We start from the raw sequence: 18,769 nt of genomic DNA, 5'->3' as shown, positions 1-18,769 counted from the left end.
CTTTGCTGTGGCAGTGCATTGCTTTAACAGTTCATGCTTTTTTTAATTTCAAGTATTATTTTCTAATCTTTTTCATGCCAGCAATAGCTACTTAAGGCCAAAATGGCTCTGATTTCTTTACCCTATCCCAGACAAAATTGGTTAAAACCCCTCCTCCACATACAGCAATACGCGCCTATGTAGAGCTTCAAATTAGATATTATGTACCACCTTCACTCTCTTGTGATAAAACAGGCAGCATTTTTTTGAAACTAACAGAACATGATCATCATAAAATTAATATTTACAAGGCTGAAAAGTGATTAAAGTCCACAGATGCCATCTACGCAAAAATCCATTTCACTCTCTTGAGTGATTAATTATTTGCACAGCACAATCTTTTTACAAGTATGGGATCACTGGAGGCCAAATGATCCAACAATGGCATTCAGAACTAACAAGTCTATTCTTATGTTTTAGAGCTCTTTTCATGGGGATAAACAGTGTCTGTGTGGACAGTCTCACAAATTTTAAAGATGACTGTTTTGAGTCAAAACAATTTTTTTGCTCCTGTTTAAAGAGTGTAGCTGGGGGTTGAGGCATGGGGCGCCCTTGACATCCCTCTGTGAGACAATTTAAGAAGCGAGCGTAAATTGTTTTTAGGTATTTTAAAACAGGAATTTTCTACACAATGCCATTTTGGAATTTATGACATCAATGTATTGCCCATTTGTTTCACGCAAAGAATGCATGCTTCCTAACAATACAGTGGAAACACACTGATGTCAAAAAGTCCAAAATGGCAACATGTGGGAAATGTAAAAGTGATCATCTTTTAGCATTTTGTATTCTGATAAAATGTTAAATCATCCTTCTCCTGTAAAATTTGTGATTTAGACATCATTTCAAGCAACACAACATTAACTAGCCTGCCATATGTGGTCACAGGTGTAATCCCAAGTTCTACACCCTGTTTAAGTCTATTATGTGCATAACTATGTGCATAACATCTTTGAAATGAAAGTGTCAATATTTTAAACTGCTGTGGTAAAAAAGTTAAAACTAATTCCAGAAGATTACAGTTATGTGGGTTCACCTGTTTTGATGTACAAAATAGCCACTCAAGTGGATGTAAATATCTCAAAATTTCAGTTAGAACTTCACCTCATGTAAAAGTTTGTAAAACAAAGTGAAATTGGCCTCAACTAAGGTAAGCTTCAAACATGTATAAATTTGAGTTTAAGCTTTCAGGGGGAGCGATTGCAGAATACCCGGTCACTTCATTTACATGTGTCCGAATGCTTTAAAGAATGAGGCATAACACAACAGGCACTTTGTTATTCAATGAGATGCAAAAGAGTGGCCGGGTATATGGCCATAATATGGATATGGATATTTCATAATTTCAGTTACAACTTCACCTTATGTAAAAGTTTGTAGAACAGAGTGAACTTGGTCATATAAAAGCGAAAATGTATGAGTTTAGTTAAAGCTTTTAGGGTCAAGGTTATGTGTATCACTGTAATAAGTTAGAATGAATTATAAAGCAGAAAAATTTGCCACCGAAATCGATTGATATGTTGATCATACATTTGTAGGGTATTAAGCACACATTTTGCCTCTTTACCTATAAGCAGCTAAGTTTTAGTTTCTCTTGCACTCAATCAAAATACAGAAAGTAAATATATTAAGACTTAAATAACAGTACATAGACTACATAAGCTTACAGACTGTGTAACATTTAATTTTTTTACTTTCCGTACCTTCCCGATTCTCATACCTCACGGTCTACATTCGAACACCTGGCGAAAATAACAGGGTTTTCAAAACAAGCGGGCAGCCGCCGGAGTTCCACCAGCTACTTGATTTTTGTCACCAGTTTAATGGTCGTAGCAATCAGCTTGTAAGAAACAAGCTTGGCTTGTCACAGTCGCCTACTCTTCCAGTTGCTGACGCCTACTTCAACATTTTGAAATCCCTGAAATAATATCTATGCTTTACGAAGTAATCACTGCCTCCTGCATGAAGTTTACGCCCTCAAACGCCGTCGAAGAGTCAATTCGAATTCAAACTGGACCGCCATTTTGTTTTGGCTTCTCTGAAAAGTCACGTGACAAAAATCTCCAAGATTTTTGGAGATTTTGTACCACGTGACCCAGCCTTTGCCAGGGTCTTCTCTCGACGAGCCGCCATTTTGAAAACTCGTCGCCGAGAAGGCCCTGGGGACGAGGTTGCGGACGCTCCATTCCCCTTGAGGTACGACCCATTTCTCTTCTAGGTCCGCTGTATTATGATCCATTTCCCTGGCGTTACGATCTATTAACCCGTACAACCCAGTTCCCCTGAAGTACGATACATTCTATTCGGCGGTACGACACATTTCCATGTACGTACCATTTCCTTATTTGATGATCGACCCATTTCCCTAAAAGTACGACCCGTTTCCCTTGAAGTACGATCCATTTCCCTTATGGTACGACCTATTTTCCTTGAGGTATGATCAAATTGACAGCGGACACGATTCATTGTTGTCCTGGTACGATCCAGTTCCGAATTTTGTCCCAAATCCCCCTCCATAATATGGTTTATTCCTTGTCTCTTGGTTTGTATTAGATTGAAGAACTGGAAGGATACCTGGAGCAGCTTAAGGCAGACCTACGAGTGGCTCAGCAGAGACACCAGGCAGCTGTAGAGGAGGTAAGCAAATCAGCAATTATTAAAAATCCACGAATTCGACGGACTATCTTGTGGAACTTGCTCCGATTCGTTATAAATGGAGGAAATGTTACCTTAGCCGTTTAAAAACTGAAAACCTTTGCTGCAAAATTTGACTGAGAGGGATCCGTGCAAAAGGGGGAGCATCGCGTTTTTAAGTTTGTGATCCATTTTCATCCTGTTATCGTTTAACAGTCATCCTCCCTTCCTATAGGTTTCTGTCATTTGTAGAGAACTTTTCTACAAAATCAAACCATTATTGTTGCCTCGCGTTTCAAGTTTGGCCATATTGTAAACCATTTTCATCCTCGCCATTGTTAGTCATTCTAACTTCCTAGTGGGTTCCTGTCATTTCTCGAGTGCTGTTCTACAAACCTAAACCCATTATTGTTGGGTTTCGTATGATCTGCGTCTATTTGTGGGTTTCTAGAAGGGCAGTTCTTTTACGCTGCCTGTCATTTGCCCTCAGCGGTGTTTTTTTTTTTCTATTACAAGTGTAGCATCAGTAGATATAATTGACACGATGTCACATTTTCAATCACCAGCGTTACTGTAGCGTTTTCTACCGTTTCTCTTCTTTCCAACCACTCGCCTTCAGCTAAGGCTTTGTAACTGTTTGATTATGTTTGGCTTTTTTCTAGGCGGCCGCGTACGAGGACAAAGCGAGAAGACTGGAAATAGATCTGGAGACTTCGCAGAAAGAAAACCAAGTTATTAGTGAACAGGTAAGTGAAACTTAACTCTTTAAAAGCTGAGATTGTAAAAGTAAAACTCAAGAGCATTTCTTTCTGTAGCTTAATTGGTACTAGTTTGACCTTAAGATTGGTTTGTTCGTTGTTTCAGTTCAACGAACAGCTTGAAAGTGCGCGGGAACTGGACACTCAACAAGCGCAGCTCAGAGGACAAATACAGGAAGCACAGAAACATGTGAGTGGCATGTGATCTGCACGTGCGCTACACACTCCTGTCTTTTTTCCCTTCGTCACTGTATCAATACAACAACAGATGTTTGTTAAACTAAATTGTTGATTGTCTAGATTCGTCATTGTCAAAACGTGATGGAGGAGCAAGAACACAAGATCTCTTCGTACATTGAACAACAAGAGGAATTTAAATCCACGGTCAGTAGTTTTATGTGTTGCTAATTTACACCTAACCTCCAGCCTGTTCCAGGCGTTCGGTTAGTTGGAAAGCAGCGCAAAAACAGCGAGCGAAAAATAGACCAGGTTTTTTCGAGAGACATGGCGAAAGAACGCCCTCGCCTCATACCCCTCGCCATTTTGTTCACTCGCCGTTCTTCGCGCTCATCTATCTTTCTCTTTTTTTGCGCGCTGCTTCCCAGCTTACCGAACGCCTGGAACAGACTACCTAGCTTCAAGCCATTAAGTTAAGTTAGTTAGCTACTCATTTAGTTGTAGAAACAGTGGCTTCGAGCAGTACTTTGAGATGGCTGTAGTAAAAGGGGTTTACATTCATATGTGGTCTTGTTTTAGATTCGGGACAAAGAAAAGTCAAATGGTCAGCTGCGAGAGGAGCTTGGCGGAGTACTGGAGAAGAACAAGAACATCATGGAAGAGGTAGACAATAATACACATATGCGTTATACTGTGTGTGTTTTTTTTTCAATGCTTTTATTCGGTCCTGTAGCTTTGCTTCATTTAAAAAAATGGCCGAGTACAGAATTTAAAGAAGAAAACGAGTACTTTTTGAAAAAACAATAATATATATTTATTTGTGTGTATTTTCAATCTTTATTTTATAAATATTTATTTGATACAGACCTATGACAATACGGATTCCTGGTGGTCTTCTTGTCAAAATTTACCGTTTTTACTTTTAGTATTTTTAAATTGACCATGTTTCTCTCATCTAGCTCATTCAAATCCGCCTTCATGTTGAGTTTGTGTATCTTAAATTACGCTTGTGTTTTATTTTTCAGATCGCAGCACGAGATGCCGACATTCGGGTCCTTAGGACTGACCTGAGCTCGGCACAGAAGAAAATAAAGAATCATTCCAACGAGGTAACTCGTTTTGTCGGTGCTGGATAATAAGTAACGTGTTCAATGCGAACACTTTCCTACTAGAACTGAGTGAGCCTGTGGGTTTCAAAAGGGGTGTGGTTGCTAAGAAACAAACTGACGTGATGCTTGTTCTCTCCACGGTGCATGTTAACAGAGCCAGCGAACTGACAACATTTTGTTCGAAACCGCTGCCTTTGCGATGTCGGTTCAAATGCTCCATCACTAAACCATGAATCCACTTCGAGCTTTTGTTTTTAAATAGTTGAATAGAGCGCTTTTCACTTGAGTGTCGAAAGTAAATTGCGTTTGCTTTGGTTTTGCATTACTACGCTTAGTGATTGGCTTAAAAATCTCGCGCCACTTTCTCAGCCAATCAGAAGTAAAACCAAAACCAATCGTGACTAGCTCGAGTACGTTTTCCCGCGCTTCATGCCAGCTACGTTGATTTGCTTTAAGTTTTGATTGGTTCACTGGATTGTCTGTGTCCGTTGTGATTGGCCAAAGTAACTGCCCAGCTCTATCATCGAGCCAATTTTCAGCTCAATCGGAGCACTTTGAAATTTTGGCAAAAATGGGCGTGGCACCAATTACTTTGGTTTTGGTTTTACGACACTCAATTGAAAACTGCTCTAGCTCTACGTTAGTGTTTGTCTTAAAGGAAATGTCGTTTTTCCATCATAACATCGACGCCCGATCTTCATACACTTCTGTATACGGACAACTGTTTTTAATGTTGTTTTTTTTTATGTTATCATTCAGGTGAAGCGCTACGAGGAAACACTGCATCAGTTTCAGAAAGACTTGGAACGAGCGCAAGATAATCACAGAAATTCGACACTGCAGGTAAATAACGTTTCAGCCAAAGATTTTTGTATGTCTTGATAAAGACTGTTTACAGCCTCTCTAGTTTTCAAGTAAAAACAGCGAGTGAAGCAGGCGCGAGCGCGAAGCACAACCGTGTGGATGCGGGAGCGAGAGCGCTGGCGTCCAGTTTTCTCGCGATTCGTTTCCTGCGTTCAACGATCAAAGAAAAATACGAGTAAATGCCCGATTCCCTCTATGGCGCGCGCCTGGAGGGAATCATGGTAAGTAATAGTAATTGGACTGAGTGGAGTACAATTCAGGGAATAATCGGGCGAGTCATTTCGATTTGAAATTACGAGCACGATTAATCTCTGAATTGTACGACACGAGGTTCAATTACTAATTAATCGTGTCAATAACAAAATTCGAGGTTAGGAAGTCTTTAGGAACCTTTTCTGTAAGAAAAAGTCGAAGGTAAATTCCATTCGTTGCACACAAAGTTAGTAAACAGCAAGAAAAAAACCCATTCAAATGTGCGCGATTGACGCGCGGATGGCGTAGGTGTCCAATTACAGGGTTCCAATTTGAAGTTGCTCAAATTGGATACCTGTAGTTGGACACCCACGTGATCGCGCGCCGATTACGCGACAAATAGGCGCGCGCAGAACCAATCAAAATCGAGAATTTTGTTATAGATACGATTATTGTATTTATCAAACCATGCGCGAGGTTGGGCGAGACTTAAATACAACTACCATGATTCCCTGCAGGCGCGCGCCTTAGAGGAAATCGGGCATTGAGGGCTAGGCTGTGAGCAGGCCAGTCTTAAAATAACTTGCATCAAGTCCTGGACGCTGCTTACGTCCCAGGGGCGATGGAGAGCAGGAAAAAATTGAAGTGACTGAGCTTATAACAAAGATGTTTTCTTTCCTTCACTAGCCAGACTTATCATTCACGTGTTTTACTTTACTTTTGCAGATTGGAAACCTCGAGAAAAATGTGCAGAACTTAAAAGTACAATTAGCCGGTGCCCATGGCAACCACAAGGAAGCAATGGATCAGGTAAATTGCTCAGTTGCCCTGGCGCCTGGTACAAATTTTGCTGTCTAACCCGACAACCTCGGTTACACGGGCTACTATCTCGTTCGACTAAATTTTATCTGTCTTTTTGTGTACTAATCATAGTTTGCTTTTTTTCCAGCTGGCTCAACGTTCAAAAAGCTTAGCAAATGCCAAGATGGAGTTAGCGACAACAAAACAACAAAACCAGGCCATGGAGGAGCAGGTATGTTTGCTTCAGAACTTTTGTTTGATAAAACGTAATAAAAAAGGAAGGAACGTGTTTTTCAGTGAATTATAAAACGATAAACCTAAATTATTCCATATGTTACTCAGTAAAGAACAAATAATAACGCGAATTAAGTAGAAATTGCACTTTAAGCTAGCGCCTCGTCAAACGTGGCACAGATGACTTGGAAAAGTTTCCAACGATATTGAACACTAAACTACCTCATAAGGATCATATGTGTTTAGCTACTAACTGTCATATTTCTTTTCACTACTTACATCATTTGTTCTTTGTTCTATTATCTAAGATCTTAGGACTGGAGGAGAAAGTCAGAAAGTTAAAGACAGACTTAAAAAGAGCACAGGACAAAAATAAATATTCTGATGGAGAAGTAAGTCTTACATAGCTAGGCCCGTTTAGTTGAATATGACTGACCGTACTGCCTACCTGTCTGCTTGTTTTCCTTGATTGATTGATTGATTGATTGATTGATTGATTGATTGATTGATTGACGACAATTTAATTTTTTTACTTGCAGATCCAACAATATTCCAGAAACTTAGAAGAACTAAAAAGTCAACTCGGCGTGTCTCAAGACAAACTTCACAAGCAAACTCAAGAAGCGGCAAGGAGAGACGAACAGCTAGTCGTTCTTAAAGTGGAACTGGCGACATTGCAGGAAAAACATCGGCTTATACAAGATGAGGTATAACAACGGTTTCCTGGCAAAATCAGTCAGAAATGTGTAGCCGTTGAAAAGCGCGGGAAAAGTCACGTGACCAACATAAGAATTTTTTTTGGTTTTGCACTTGATTGGCTGTTTGGACAATATCCTAGTTCTGATTGGTCATTTCTAAACGCATTGTTATGGAGCATACGCATAACCAAAGTAAATGCTTTATCTAAAACTGGTTATTTAAGAAGGAAAGCCTCAAAACTTAAGAACTCATGTTTTAAACCTCGGCAATCGTAAGCGTAGAATTGGTGTTTTTTTGTGTGTGTGTTTACAGTATCTTTTGCTTCGTGTAGTAATCTTTAACAACCAGGGCAAACTAAGTACACCAAAGCAAAGTTCCCCTTCTACATACATAATTATTAAATTCTGCTTTCGAAGGCCATGTATTTTTCCTTTCGCAGATCATGAAATCAGTCCACGGTAAAATGACCTGTCTTTTGCTTTCTAGAATGAGAAAATCAAGCAAGAATTTATCATTTCACGGCAACAACATCAAAGTTGCCTGGAAGAGGTACGTTTTAGGTTTAAAAGAATATAAACTTTCGAGCAGTGAAGTACATCATTATTAACATGTGAGTATCCATGGAGTCTGAAATTTATTGCCTAGCACCCCATTCCCACTAGCTAAATATGTTTTGTTTAACCAAGATAAAAAAAAGTAATGAAACTGTGGGAACTTCTACCTGTTGCTCATTATGTCTGTAAAACCGATAAAGTTTCTCTGAGTTTTTCAGTACAGCTGGTACGACTTATTGGTTGCGATTATGAAATTAATCCTAAGTTGTGCTTCACTCAGTCCTTTCATTACATCTCATTTTGTCTCATTACCGATGATAATTTTCAGGTCCAGACCCTTCGCGTATCACTTGAAGACGCGCGGGCAAATGGCGATCGATTACATCGAGAAAGTGAACTTGTGGTTGAAAATGTTAACAGCTGGGTGAAAGAACAGAAGTGAGTTTTAACAGATTAATTTTGTCGATTTGAATCATGATCAAGTTTTAGTCTTCTTGGTTATTTATGTTCTTTTTTTTCTCAGACAAGGAAACGAAAGGCTTGCCGGAAGACTACGGTAAGTTAATTTTAAAAAAGGTTGTAAGCATTTCAAGTTAAAGCGATGCATCAGCCCACAGACTGCCAAATAAGTAGCTACACCACCAACTAACAGACCGATTAATTGATCGATTGATTTACTAAGAGGCTGTTTTATAATCACAATAACCACCAAGCTTACTAGAGATAACCTTAAATATCGAACGATGTGTTTGTGTTGTTGGACTACTGACTGACTGACTGACCGACCGACTGACTGACTGAATGTCTGACTGTTTGACTGACTGTCTGACCGACCGACCGACCGACCGACCGACCGACCGACCGACCGACCGACCGACCGACCGACCGACAGACAGACAGACAGACTGAATGACTGATTGACTCAATGAATGACCGCAGAGCTGACTGACTGACAAATGGACAGACGGACTGACTGATGGACGGACGGAAGGAGGGACTGATCGATCGATCGATTGATTGATTGATGGATTGACTGTTGTGTTTTGATTTTTTCTGCAGAGAGCAAGATGGGCGTATTTCAGCTCTTCAGTCGGAAAAAGAGTATGTTTTTTTCCACTTTACCTACAAACGACATTATTCCAATGTCACGTTAACATTTGCAAGTTGAAGACAAATTTTATTTTCTCTTTAGACGCCTTGCTGAGTCAACAGAAACACTAAAGAAGGAGAATGCTATTATTAAAACTGAATTGGGTGAGTGAAAATTTTTTTTTAATGATAATGGACATATAATTCCCCTTTGAGAGAAGAATGGCCTAATGGTTAGTGCGCTTGACTCCGGATTGAGGGGTCCGGCCTCATGCACTGGCCGGGATGATGTGACTGTGTTGTGTTCTTTTGCAAGACACACTTTTGTCAGGACTATCTGGCAAAACGCTGGGGGGGGGGGGGGGGGAACCTGCCGTGGCTCTTTTCCCATCAACGGAGGGGAATACAAATACTAGATCAGAGTTGAGGAGTATGTCTGTATATATTTTTTTGGCGTCGTATAAATTTCTCTTCAAAGTTCAAGGCAAAGGGACCTCAAAATATTAGTTAACAATGGCAGACCAACACATACGGGGTGTTATTCTGATCAAGACAGGAGGCGCCGTTGCGAAACAGTTGAGCGTAAACACTGTCATAAACTAAATATTTTACTATAAATTTGATGGAGTTTTATTTTATTTTGTCTTATCTTTCAGAGGAAAGAAGAATGGATAGTGAACGACTTAAGGTCAGTTTTTCATCCCCTTTATAAAACACGTATCTTTCATTCATGGTTTGTCTGCGAATACTGTTTTTTGCTCGTTGTTTCACACCGCGTCAAGAAAATAACAGCCGTAAAAACCGGCGGCTTCCTCATTCGCTCATTCGCTCTTTAGTGCATTTCTGTAACTTATCTGTTGATGGATCGCAAGTAAGGTTTATCATTTCCTCTCAAACCTTCGTCGTAAAATATTGATAAGGATAGCGTATTATTGTAATTTGTGGTTCAAAGTTTTCGTAACTAATGTATGTAGTATGCCACAATTGATTTCGTTGAAAATTCTGCCAGTTTGTCTCGATTTTTATTTTCGAATTAAACGTTAAATTATTGGAGATCTAAGCGATCCCTACTTTTACAAAAAGCCCCACTTATATGTGTTTTTCTCCTGTAATTATCACCAAATTAAAGCTGATTTTCTCCATGTAACGGTGACAGTGAATTTTCGTCAATACAAAAGATGACACAATGCGAAATTCCACCTGCGTTTCTCAGAAAAACGCGCATTGATCAACGTCGGTCGTTAATCAAACAATGATACCCTTAAATAATAAATCAATTGGGCATAACTGAAATATCAATTCTTTTTGTATATGTACCTCTGTTTTTGTTAACTCATAACAAAGAAACCGTTTTAATGATCCTCATTAATAAAGAAACACACGGAAATCTAGAAACATAACGAAGATAGACTCTTATACAACAAAGATGCAAAAATACAGCTCTCTAAAATCCACATCAGAGACGGCCTAAAAGCAATTTCGTGAAAAGGCGAAGAAAAAGCACTTTATTTACATAGCTTTTTGCGTTTAACTGTTCCTGGAAAGTCGTCGTTAGCACAGGGAATGTTCTACAATTGCTCTGCCAAGAAAACTGCAAATTAATGAGCTCGAAAAATAGAAGACGTTCTTCAGCAAGTTCGAATCACAAGATGGCGGCTTGTGATGGCGACTCGGTTCATAGTGGAGACAGTTCGGTTCTTCTGTGTATTGGTGAACCATTTCTCGGTTCTTTAACAAACCTGGACGGCTTTGGGAAGATCCGAGGCGGATGCACAAATCCAAGTCACAATTGTTCGTGCTACGTTCGCTTTGAGCATCAACTTAGCTTTGCTTGTCTGAATTGTCAGGGGCTATGCCCTGCATTTTCTCACGTGAGTTAAATAAGTACTAGTAATTTTCCTTTCTTTTTGAAGACAAAAGTTCATACTTTCGAATCATTTTAAAAAATATGTATAGAAAATTTATTTTGCAACAGGGAAACAACCCTAATGGTTGGTTTGGTTTGTGTTTTACCGGTTTCTGGCAAACTTTAACTGTACATTTGTTTTTTTGTTTGCTTGCTTTCGCTATGTGTCGTGTAGAAGCACTTTTAGTCCTGTTTTTTAAATGAGAAATGAGGCTTGTGTACACAATAGAAAGTATCCTCGCAAATTTAAGGTTGTTTTATTGACAGTAATTTTAAACATTTACAGAATCTTTGTTTTCACCCAACAGGCCTTGCAGTCACACTCGGCTCAGCAACAGGTGCTTCTTCATCAACTTCGCAACCGTCTTCAAGATTACGAGTAAGTATTTACCACCAAGCAGTCAATACCGTATGATATCTACTGGCCCGTTTTTTATAACATACCATAAACATTCGATTAAGCGGCTTCTTCCAGGAAGCGTCGTGCCCTAAAATAACAACCGAACGCCCCCTTTTAATAACGAAGTCGTAAGAATTACTAATTGAGGAAAGCACGCCAAAGAATTAAGTGTAGTTAATCTTACATTTATTGGTTATTCATTGCCAAAGATGAAATGGTTTTTAGGGTCTCGGCCCGCTGATGTGTTCATGTGTTGCTGCATGCAGGCTTACCGCTTATATTTTATAAACAGAAACTCCGTTTTCGACCTTCATGATTACATTTTTCGATTAAGTTAACGAGGAGAAAAAGTGCTATTAACACATGCCAAGCGAGTTTATTAGCTGCTCCAAGATGTTTTTATTAAAATATAATTAGCGTGCGGTCCCCAAAAAGGAAACGTTCACAAAATGAAATTAACGCCTCGGGTGCTAAAGCGAATCATTACAGTCAACGAGGTGGGAAATTCGATTATTCTGTATCGTTTCAGAAGAGTCAGTATATATCTATTACTTTCCTCCGTCAAACAAACCACACGTTGAGTCCTTCATAAAGTTTTCCCGCATTTGGCGCCTATGTTTTACACCCAGTTCAGTCTCTTCAGTCTGCGCGCCGACTTCTCCTGTTTCCTTCGTCTACATGCGCGCAGGCGGATCACCTCGGCTTCCATCTGTCGAGATTCATTAATTATTTATAACCTTGACATCTTTGCCGTAAATTTAATTTATGTACTGTGATTAATGTTCTCATAGCTATGATAAAGGCTTCATAATAGGTCTTTTAATTTCATTGATTTATTTTGTAGTTTCCCTCTTTTACAGAGTCCGAGTTTGTAATTTTTATTATATGACTTACGTAAGGAATAGTACAGTATACTGTTTATGTGATTGTCAATGTGCGCCATGTTCTTCTCTTTGAAGGAACGACCAAAATACTGAGGCCATGAGTAAAGCTCATGCTATAGAAGATCTTCACGGCCGATTGAAGTCTAATGTAGAAAGTATTCAACAACTCAACCAGCAGGTTAGTGTTATAATGCATGTAGTAGACAAAATAGATCTTGCACAACAACAAAAAAAGATTTATTCATGTTCGGAGTGTTCCTAAATTGAGAGTTTTTCACTTCCGGGTCACACTTTCTTTTTCTTAGCTTGCCTGCTAAGCTGGTGTTTTCACTTCTCCAGTGGCGCACAAAATACTTTCAATTTTTTCTCCGCGCACTATGACCGTTTATATGTTTTTTTCTTTCCCGCGCTTGTCGCTGGTTGCAGGTTTTCCCTCGCGTTTCAATCCCATGTTGTTTTTCTCAATGTTTGCTTCTGTCTTAACAGCTCAACTCGTTAAACAAGGAAAATCTACGACAAAGACATATTATTGATACAGAAGCGGCAGCTAGAAAGGTAATTGTATTGACTACTATGTTCTCCGAAAAGACGATCTGTTTTATATTGTATTATTTTAATCGAAAAACAAACTACTGGTTTCCGTCCTTACGTCGCGAATGTCTGGGTGGAAGCCGTTTTAGGCCACGATCATATATTTAAATATTTTGAATCAATGGTTCTGGTGGGTTCTTTTGTAGTTTTCATTTAAGTAACTGAATTGCCTCTAATAAAACAATTCAATTTCTCTCCTTCCAGAGTCTACAACTCCAACTCGAATCCCGTGATCAGACCATCATGGCACTGAAGGCTCAAGTCGAGTCTTATAAATTCGCCGAGGTACCACACAGAGATACCGACAACATAGTAAGTTGCTAGTCACATGACTTTATTCGCACGTGCTACATACACGTGATCAAGAGCCATAGGTAGACACAGTTATTGCATTTTACGTCACCTGTGGTGGACTTACACTTAGAATGTAACACATATACATTTTAATTTCATTAAATTGAAAATTTTTTAGATGGATGCTTATGGCTTGAATGGATTGAACGATTCTGCTTACTCGTCGCTGGACAAAGGACTGTAAGTATACTTAAATATCTTTTTCAACCACACTACCTTTGATACTGTCTCGAGGATGCTTTGCCATCATACATACCTTTTTAATGAACTTACGTTTACATTTTTCTTCTTCTTTAGGCAAAAGTCTGCTCAAAAAGATAAGGTAAATATTATGAATTTACTGGGATTCATTTAATTAATTTTTGCACCCAAAAAGGGACTTCAGCTGCAAAGAGTTAAACTAAATCGGCCAGTTATTGACGAGATCTAAGGTGTTTACCATTTGTATGGAACCAAATGAATCGGTTTTTCTCGCAGAAGAAACTCATCGAAAAAGTATTACCTTTTTCCCGCTTCACCTGAATAGCCGATACATCTCTAATCTTTAAGTCACGTTAGAATGCACTCAGTCATCTTGTTAGAATGTTTCGTTAACAGGAACGTTCTTTTCTGTTGTTGCAGATGAGGACCATTATGAGAAAGGAAATGGATAAAGCAGGCGTGAAGGACCCTCAAACTCTGGACAAGTCTTACTGGATACAGAGAGTTGGTGAGGTAATAATGATAAATTATTCTTTATACAGGGTGACCATTTCATTTATAATAAGAACTGCTATCAACATGAATCCTGTTTAGGTCTGGGAGTAAGGGAATACTATCGTCTATTTTCATCCTTGCTTCCCACTTTTCATTTCTCGTTTTCCACTTCTCATTTCCCAAATTTAAAGGGGCTACTTCACGGAATACGTTTCTTGAAAAAATTGGCAAGCTTTTCCAAGTTTGTCATTCTTAGTCCGTCTTAATCATTGTCAGTAGAAACCATCCTTGTTTATTTTCGGGTTTTTATTACTCCTCTGTTGTTTTTCTATGTTAGAAAATTATTATTTTGAGGTTTCCTTCATTTTGAAAAAAATCTAAAGATCGCCACACTGTTCCTTCAATTTCCACTTCCCACTTTTCGTTTCCAATCTCTCACTCCCCGCTTCTCGCTTTCCACTTCCCACGTCTCACTTGCTACTTCTTAATTTGACTTCGCATTTACCTTATTTGCAGATACCTATAGCTGGAGCCCAGCGTTATGAATTGAGAAATCTTTTCAGTGAAATAATGGCGTGCGATTTTAACATGTCTCTTTTTTCTTCTCGTAGCTCTCAATTCAGCTACAACAAAGCAGCGAGTACTGGGCGCAAAAAGTGCGAGATTTAACAGCACAGATGGATGATCAAGAAACATGACTTTGATTCTACGCAAAGAAAACAACTTCAAAAGCCCTGAGAAAATATTATATAGTCTAGATTCTTTCTACGTAATGAAATTATGAGCATTAGCATTTTTTGGCAATTCTTCTGACAGAGTGCATTATGACATTTGCTTTGTGGACATAACACACCAAATAAGGGGCAAAAAAATTATACCTTTTAGTTAAAAAATTGATGATAATTTTTTAGGAATAAAATTGATTTTAGTCTTTTCTTCACTTAAACGCCCGCCCAGTCGGTAATTTAAGCATGATTTTTCCAGGCAAGTTTCTCATTATATTACACTACGTCTTATGTTCAGTATAAGAAACATAACTAATCCATTGTTTTATTTTTTTTTTTTTCGAAACGTTGACCCACTCAATAAGATTTTATTTTTGTCAAGAATATTTCTCAGTTCGTCTTTCCATGGCCATATTTTTATCATATATAAAATAATATATTTCATTGTTAACTTCTTGGTGAATATAAAGATCTCTCTTGTGAAGAGAACTTAAATCTGTATATGCTGTGAGATACATGAGCGTGACAAATATTATATATTATTATTTTTACTCTAATTTTAAGAAATTATGTTTTATTTATTGACAGAAACGTTTTATTTCATTCGTACAAAGAAGTGTAAAGTTTGTCAATAAATTAAGGTTTTACGTGCTTTACATCATCTCTTGCCTTGTTTTGATCACTTTCTTTCTTTTTTCTTCGTTTTAATTGCGTTTGTTAATCAGTGTGCCAGTTGATGTTTGAATTACGTGGAATATATCGAGGAAACATTGTTGGGGAAATATTGTTTTCTTAATGTTTACCTATCTGCGAGTACACGCAACATTTATTGCGGAAGCAGATTTTTGTTTCCGAGAAATAAAAAAAAATCTATTTTTTTAACATTTTACTTCCGCAGTAAGTGCTTCCTCATTTGCGCATCAAGGAAAGAATTTTGAGAAAAAGAAAAGATGTTATATGCATGGAGACTTTGAGCACCATTTGGATATTTTAGTTCATTTCGAAACAGTTACAGGGCGCCGTAGCAGTTGGCGTGACAACTTCCCAGCAATTATCTTTCAAAGGGGGAGCAGGGGTTCGCCCCCTACCCTCCCCAGAAATTTTAAAAATCTAAATTCTATGAGAGTTATTTCCTTTATTCTGTGAGCATTTGTGATAAAACAGTTAAGGCTCTGAATGAATGATATAAAATTTCTACTTCCTCTTTATCCATACTCCTTGAATCACGACACAGATTAGTAAACACTTAGGGCCTGATTACATGAGCCGGGCTGGCCCGGCTAGCCGGGCTGGCTCGGTTTGCCGAGATCTCGGCACGTCTGTTAAACGCAACAAAAATCAACTTCGCGATTACATGACAACCGGGCCAGCCCGGTTAGCCGAGATCTCGGTATCGCGATGCCGGGATCTCGGCTAGCCGGGCTGAAAATTTTCCATGTAATCGCGTTAACCGGGCCAGCATTAAATTTCTCTTCCGAGCACAATATCCGACGAATAAATAAATGCTACTCCTTCTAAATAGGATGTAAAGGTAACGTAATCCATCTAGCTGCATAAGTGCAAAAAATTAACCACCAAATTGCCGTAAAACGGTGATTAAGATCATTCGTGCTCTGATCATTCATACTGAAACCGGGCTGAAAGTCATCTCGGCAAACCGGGCCAGCCCGGCTAACCGGGCTCATGTAATACCGGGCTGAAAGTCATCTCGGCAAACCGAGCCAGCCCGGCTCATGTAATCAGGCCCTTAAAGGAGCTACGTTATGGACAACACAACTTGATAAAATTGGCAATTTTTTTCAAGTTTGTCATTCCGGCGTAATCCGTCTTAGGGCCTCTTCATATGATCCCGGTTGACCGGGCTGGCCCAGTTACCGAGATATCGGCTCACTCCTATTTTCTTTGTAAAATTTTTGATGTGTTCATATGAGAAGGCGGGCCAGCCCGGTTACCGATATCTCGGTTTCTGCAAACGAGATATCGGCAACCGGGAAGAAAATTTTCCCATATGAACACTCCAGCCCGGCCGCCGGGATGCAACTTTTTTTGAAAAAATAGCTTCCCTTTCGTAACTGGGCGGTCAAAATGGCATAATTTTGCCTTGTATCTATTTCCACTTTAGAAATATGCGAATTAGCTTTATAAGTAAAGTTACAAGGGTCGATAAAGCTACGATAGTCGCAAAAGATGCAACTTCATGTGTCGCAATTTTGGTTTCGTTTCTTGAATTTTATCCCCGTCAACCGGGCTAAAATTTTCCATATGAACAGACGTCAAAATCTGTCCTGGTAACCGAGACAGCCCGTTAACCGGGCTCATGTGAAGAGGCCCTTAATCTTTGTCACTTGAAACCATCCTTGTTTATTTTCGGGTGTCTTTCTATGTTAGAAAACTGTTATTTTGAGGCTTCCTTCAAGTTAAAACTAATCAGAAAAATGACTTAAAATACCATGACATAGTTAGCCACAAGTAAGGGAATATTCCCTTGCCGCAAGGGAATCAGTGAGGTGTGTTTCCGGCTTCGACCTTCTATTCAAAGTTCCCCTCGGTTCCGCTTCGATCGGGGAAAAATGAGAACCTCCTTAAAACAGAACTCGCTGTTTCCTGTGGGGTAAGCCATAATTTATGCTTACTATCAAAGCGGATGTTAAAAAGTCGGGGAATAAGTGTCACTTTTAGCATGAGTCATTAAAGCACTCAAAGACCTTTACTGTAAGACTTCCAGTTTTTTTGTTAATCAAAAGGTTGTTATCTGAATGACGCAATGCGGATACCCTGATACAGAGAGCAACATAAGGGGAAGAAGACTATTTTCGGAAAATTGTTTAGTTCCAATATTCAAATCTGTGCCAAAATGCTTTTTTTATCTTTGTGTCCGAAAATAGACAGTTGTTTTTAGAATTATTATTTTTTGGAATGGTAACTCTCTATTCTGTATTGTCAAATAACCCTTGTTCCAGCGTCGATCAGCGTTTAAATGATTGAAATGCTGCAATGCCTGTGAAAAAAACCATCATTACACACTGCAGTCAAAGAAAGTTAGGAAGAATGATTTAAAGTTGTTTTCCCTCTTAGAAATCCGTGTATGCGAGTAAGGCCAGCACACGATCAACTTGTGATCTCGATCGAGAAAAATCGTAATCCTGTAAAACTTGTGCAATATGAAGTAGAGTATACGTAGACAGTAAACACTGAGTTTTTGTGATATTCTCAAGTACTTTAATTTCATATTCAGTCTATTATTTTGCTTGACATCCTTTTTCGGGTGAGCTTATATACGGGGAGTAGGTGGGGGTTATTTTTCATTGGAAATGTGCGCTAAAAAATCTTTGGATTTTTTTTGGATAGGATCATGTGTGGCTGTCTGAAACTTTTTTGGTGTACACAAGAATAGGAAACAAACATTACAGGACTCTGTGCATTCTCTAACAACTTAATATACCAGACATACAAAACTTACTCTACCATAGAGGCTTATAAGCGTAAAAGGTATACGTATTTCTAACTTCAAGGGCTATTTTAACTTTAGTTGAAATTACTGCATTACAGTAAGCAGTAAGCCCGTGGGCTTTTATTCAGTGTATGTTCGGAAGGTTTTTTTTGCGTTATTTGGGCCGGCGGTCTTACTTACGTCGGTTATTTTTTGGAAAATAACTGGTTGATTAGGTAGTACCTTCATTCAATTCAATCAGCTATCTATTCATAAATTAGTTTATTTGTTTTCATCTATTACCTGTTACCTGTTACTTATAGAGATGACCTTCCTTGGCTTACCCAGAGCACGTTTTTCTTATGGTCAGAACGTGCACACCGAGCCGTACCTCGACCTTCTGGATCTGCCTCGAGTTTACCCTTATTATAGGAATATAACGAAGCATTTTAACAACGTGAACACAATATACGCGTAATAAAATTAACGCGAATTTAAGAAAAGTTCTGGTTAAATGCTTATAGTAAACGTGTTTATATTAATTTACATCAATAAAATTAACGCGAATTTTTGAAATTCGCGTTAATTACATGTATCGTTAATTTCCTATAATAAGGTATACCTTCGAGCGGA

At 38.8% G+C, this 18,769-nt stretch overlaps 1 protein-coding gene across 4 annotated transcripts in view; it reads left to right on the top strand.

The window, feature by feature from the left end:
- The window catches only part of LOC144649325 (uncharacterized), a 73,420-nt gene extending 58,062 nt beyond the window's left edge, over positions 1-15,358 (top strand). For 3 of the 4 annotated variants that reach the window (XM_078508802.1, XM_078508800.1, XM_078508803.1), the window contains 25 exons: positions 2,593-2,676; positions 3,336-3,419; positions 3,538-3,621; positions 3,732-3,815; positions 4,188-4,271; positions 4,634-4,717; positions 5,477-5,560; positions 6,500-6,583; positions 6,723-6,806; positions 7,117-7,200; positions 7,348-7,515; positions 7,994-8,056; positions 8,390-8,499; positions 8,585-8,617; positions 9,121-9,162; positions 9,254-9,315; positions 9,807-9,838; positions 11,365-11,435; positions 12,416-12,518; positions 12,827-12,895; positions 13,136-13,243; positions 13,404-13,465; positions 13,583-13,607; positions 13,907-13,999; positions 14,593-15,358. In XM_078508802.1, the coding sequence (XP_078364928.1) occupies positions 2,593-2,676; positions 3,336-3,419; positions 3,538-3,621; positions 3,732-3,815; positions 4,188-4,271; positions 4,634-4,717; positions 5,477-5,560; positions 6,500-6,583; positions 6,723-6,806; positions 7,117-7,200; positions 7,348-7,515; positions 7,994-8,056; positions 8,390-8,499; positions 8,585-8,617; positions 9,121-9,162; positions 9,254-9,315; positions 9,807-9,838; positions 11,365-11,435; positions 12,416-12,518; positions 12,827-12,895; positions 13,136-13,243; positions 13,404-13,465; positions 13,583-13,607; positions 13,907-13,999; positions 14,593-14,679 (1,968 nt within the window). In that variant the 3' untranslated portion in view covers positions 14,680-15,358. The remainder of the gene's footprint in view (positions 1-2,592; positions 2,677-3,335; positions 3,420-3,537; positions 3,622-3,731; positions 3,816-4,187; positions 4,272-4,633; positions 4,718-5,476; positions 5,561-6,499; positions 6,584-6,722; positions 6,807-7,116; positions 7,201-7,347; positions 7,516-7,993; positions 8,057-8,389; positions 8,500-8,584; positions 8,618-9,120; positions 9,163-9,253; positions 9,316-9,806; positions 9,839-11,364; positions 11,436-12,415; positions 12,519-12,826; positions 12,896-13,135; positions 13,244-13,403; positions 13,466-13,582; positions 13,608-13,906; positions 14,000-14,592) is intronic. The other variant, XM_078508801.1, reaches the window with a different exon arrangement.
- The last annotated feature ends 3,411 nt before the right edge of the window (positions 15,359-18,769 follow it).

The sequence above is a fragment of the Oculina patagonica genome, chromosome 4 (genome assembly GCF_052425735.1).
Source record: "Oculina patagonica isolate OP01 chromosome 4, crgOcupat, whole genome shotgun sequence".
In the NCBI taxonomy this organism is placed as follows: Eukaryota; Metazoa; Cnidaria; class Anthozoa; order Scleractinia; family Oculinidae; genus Oculina; species Oculina patagonica.
Note: the sequence above shows the minus strand (reverse complement) of the source record. Positions and strands in the feature narration are given on the sequence as shown.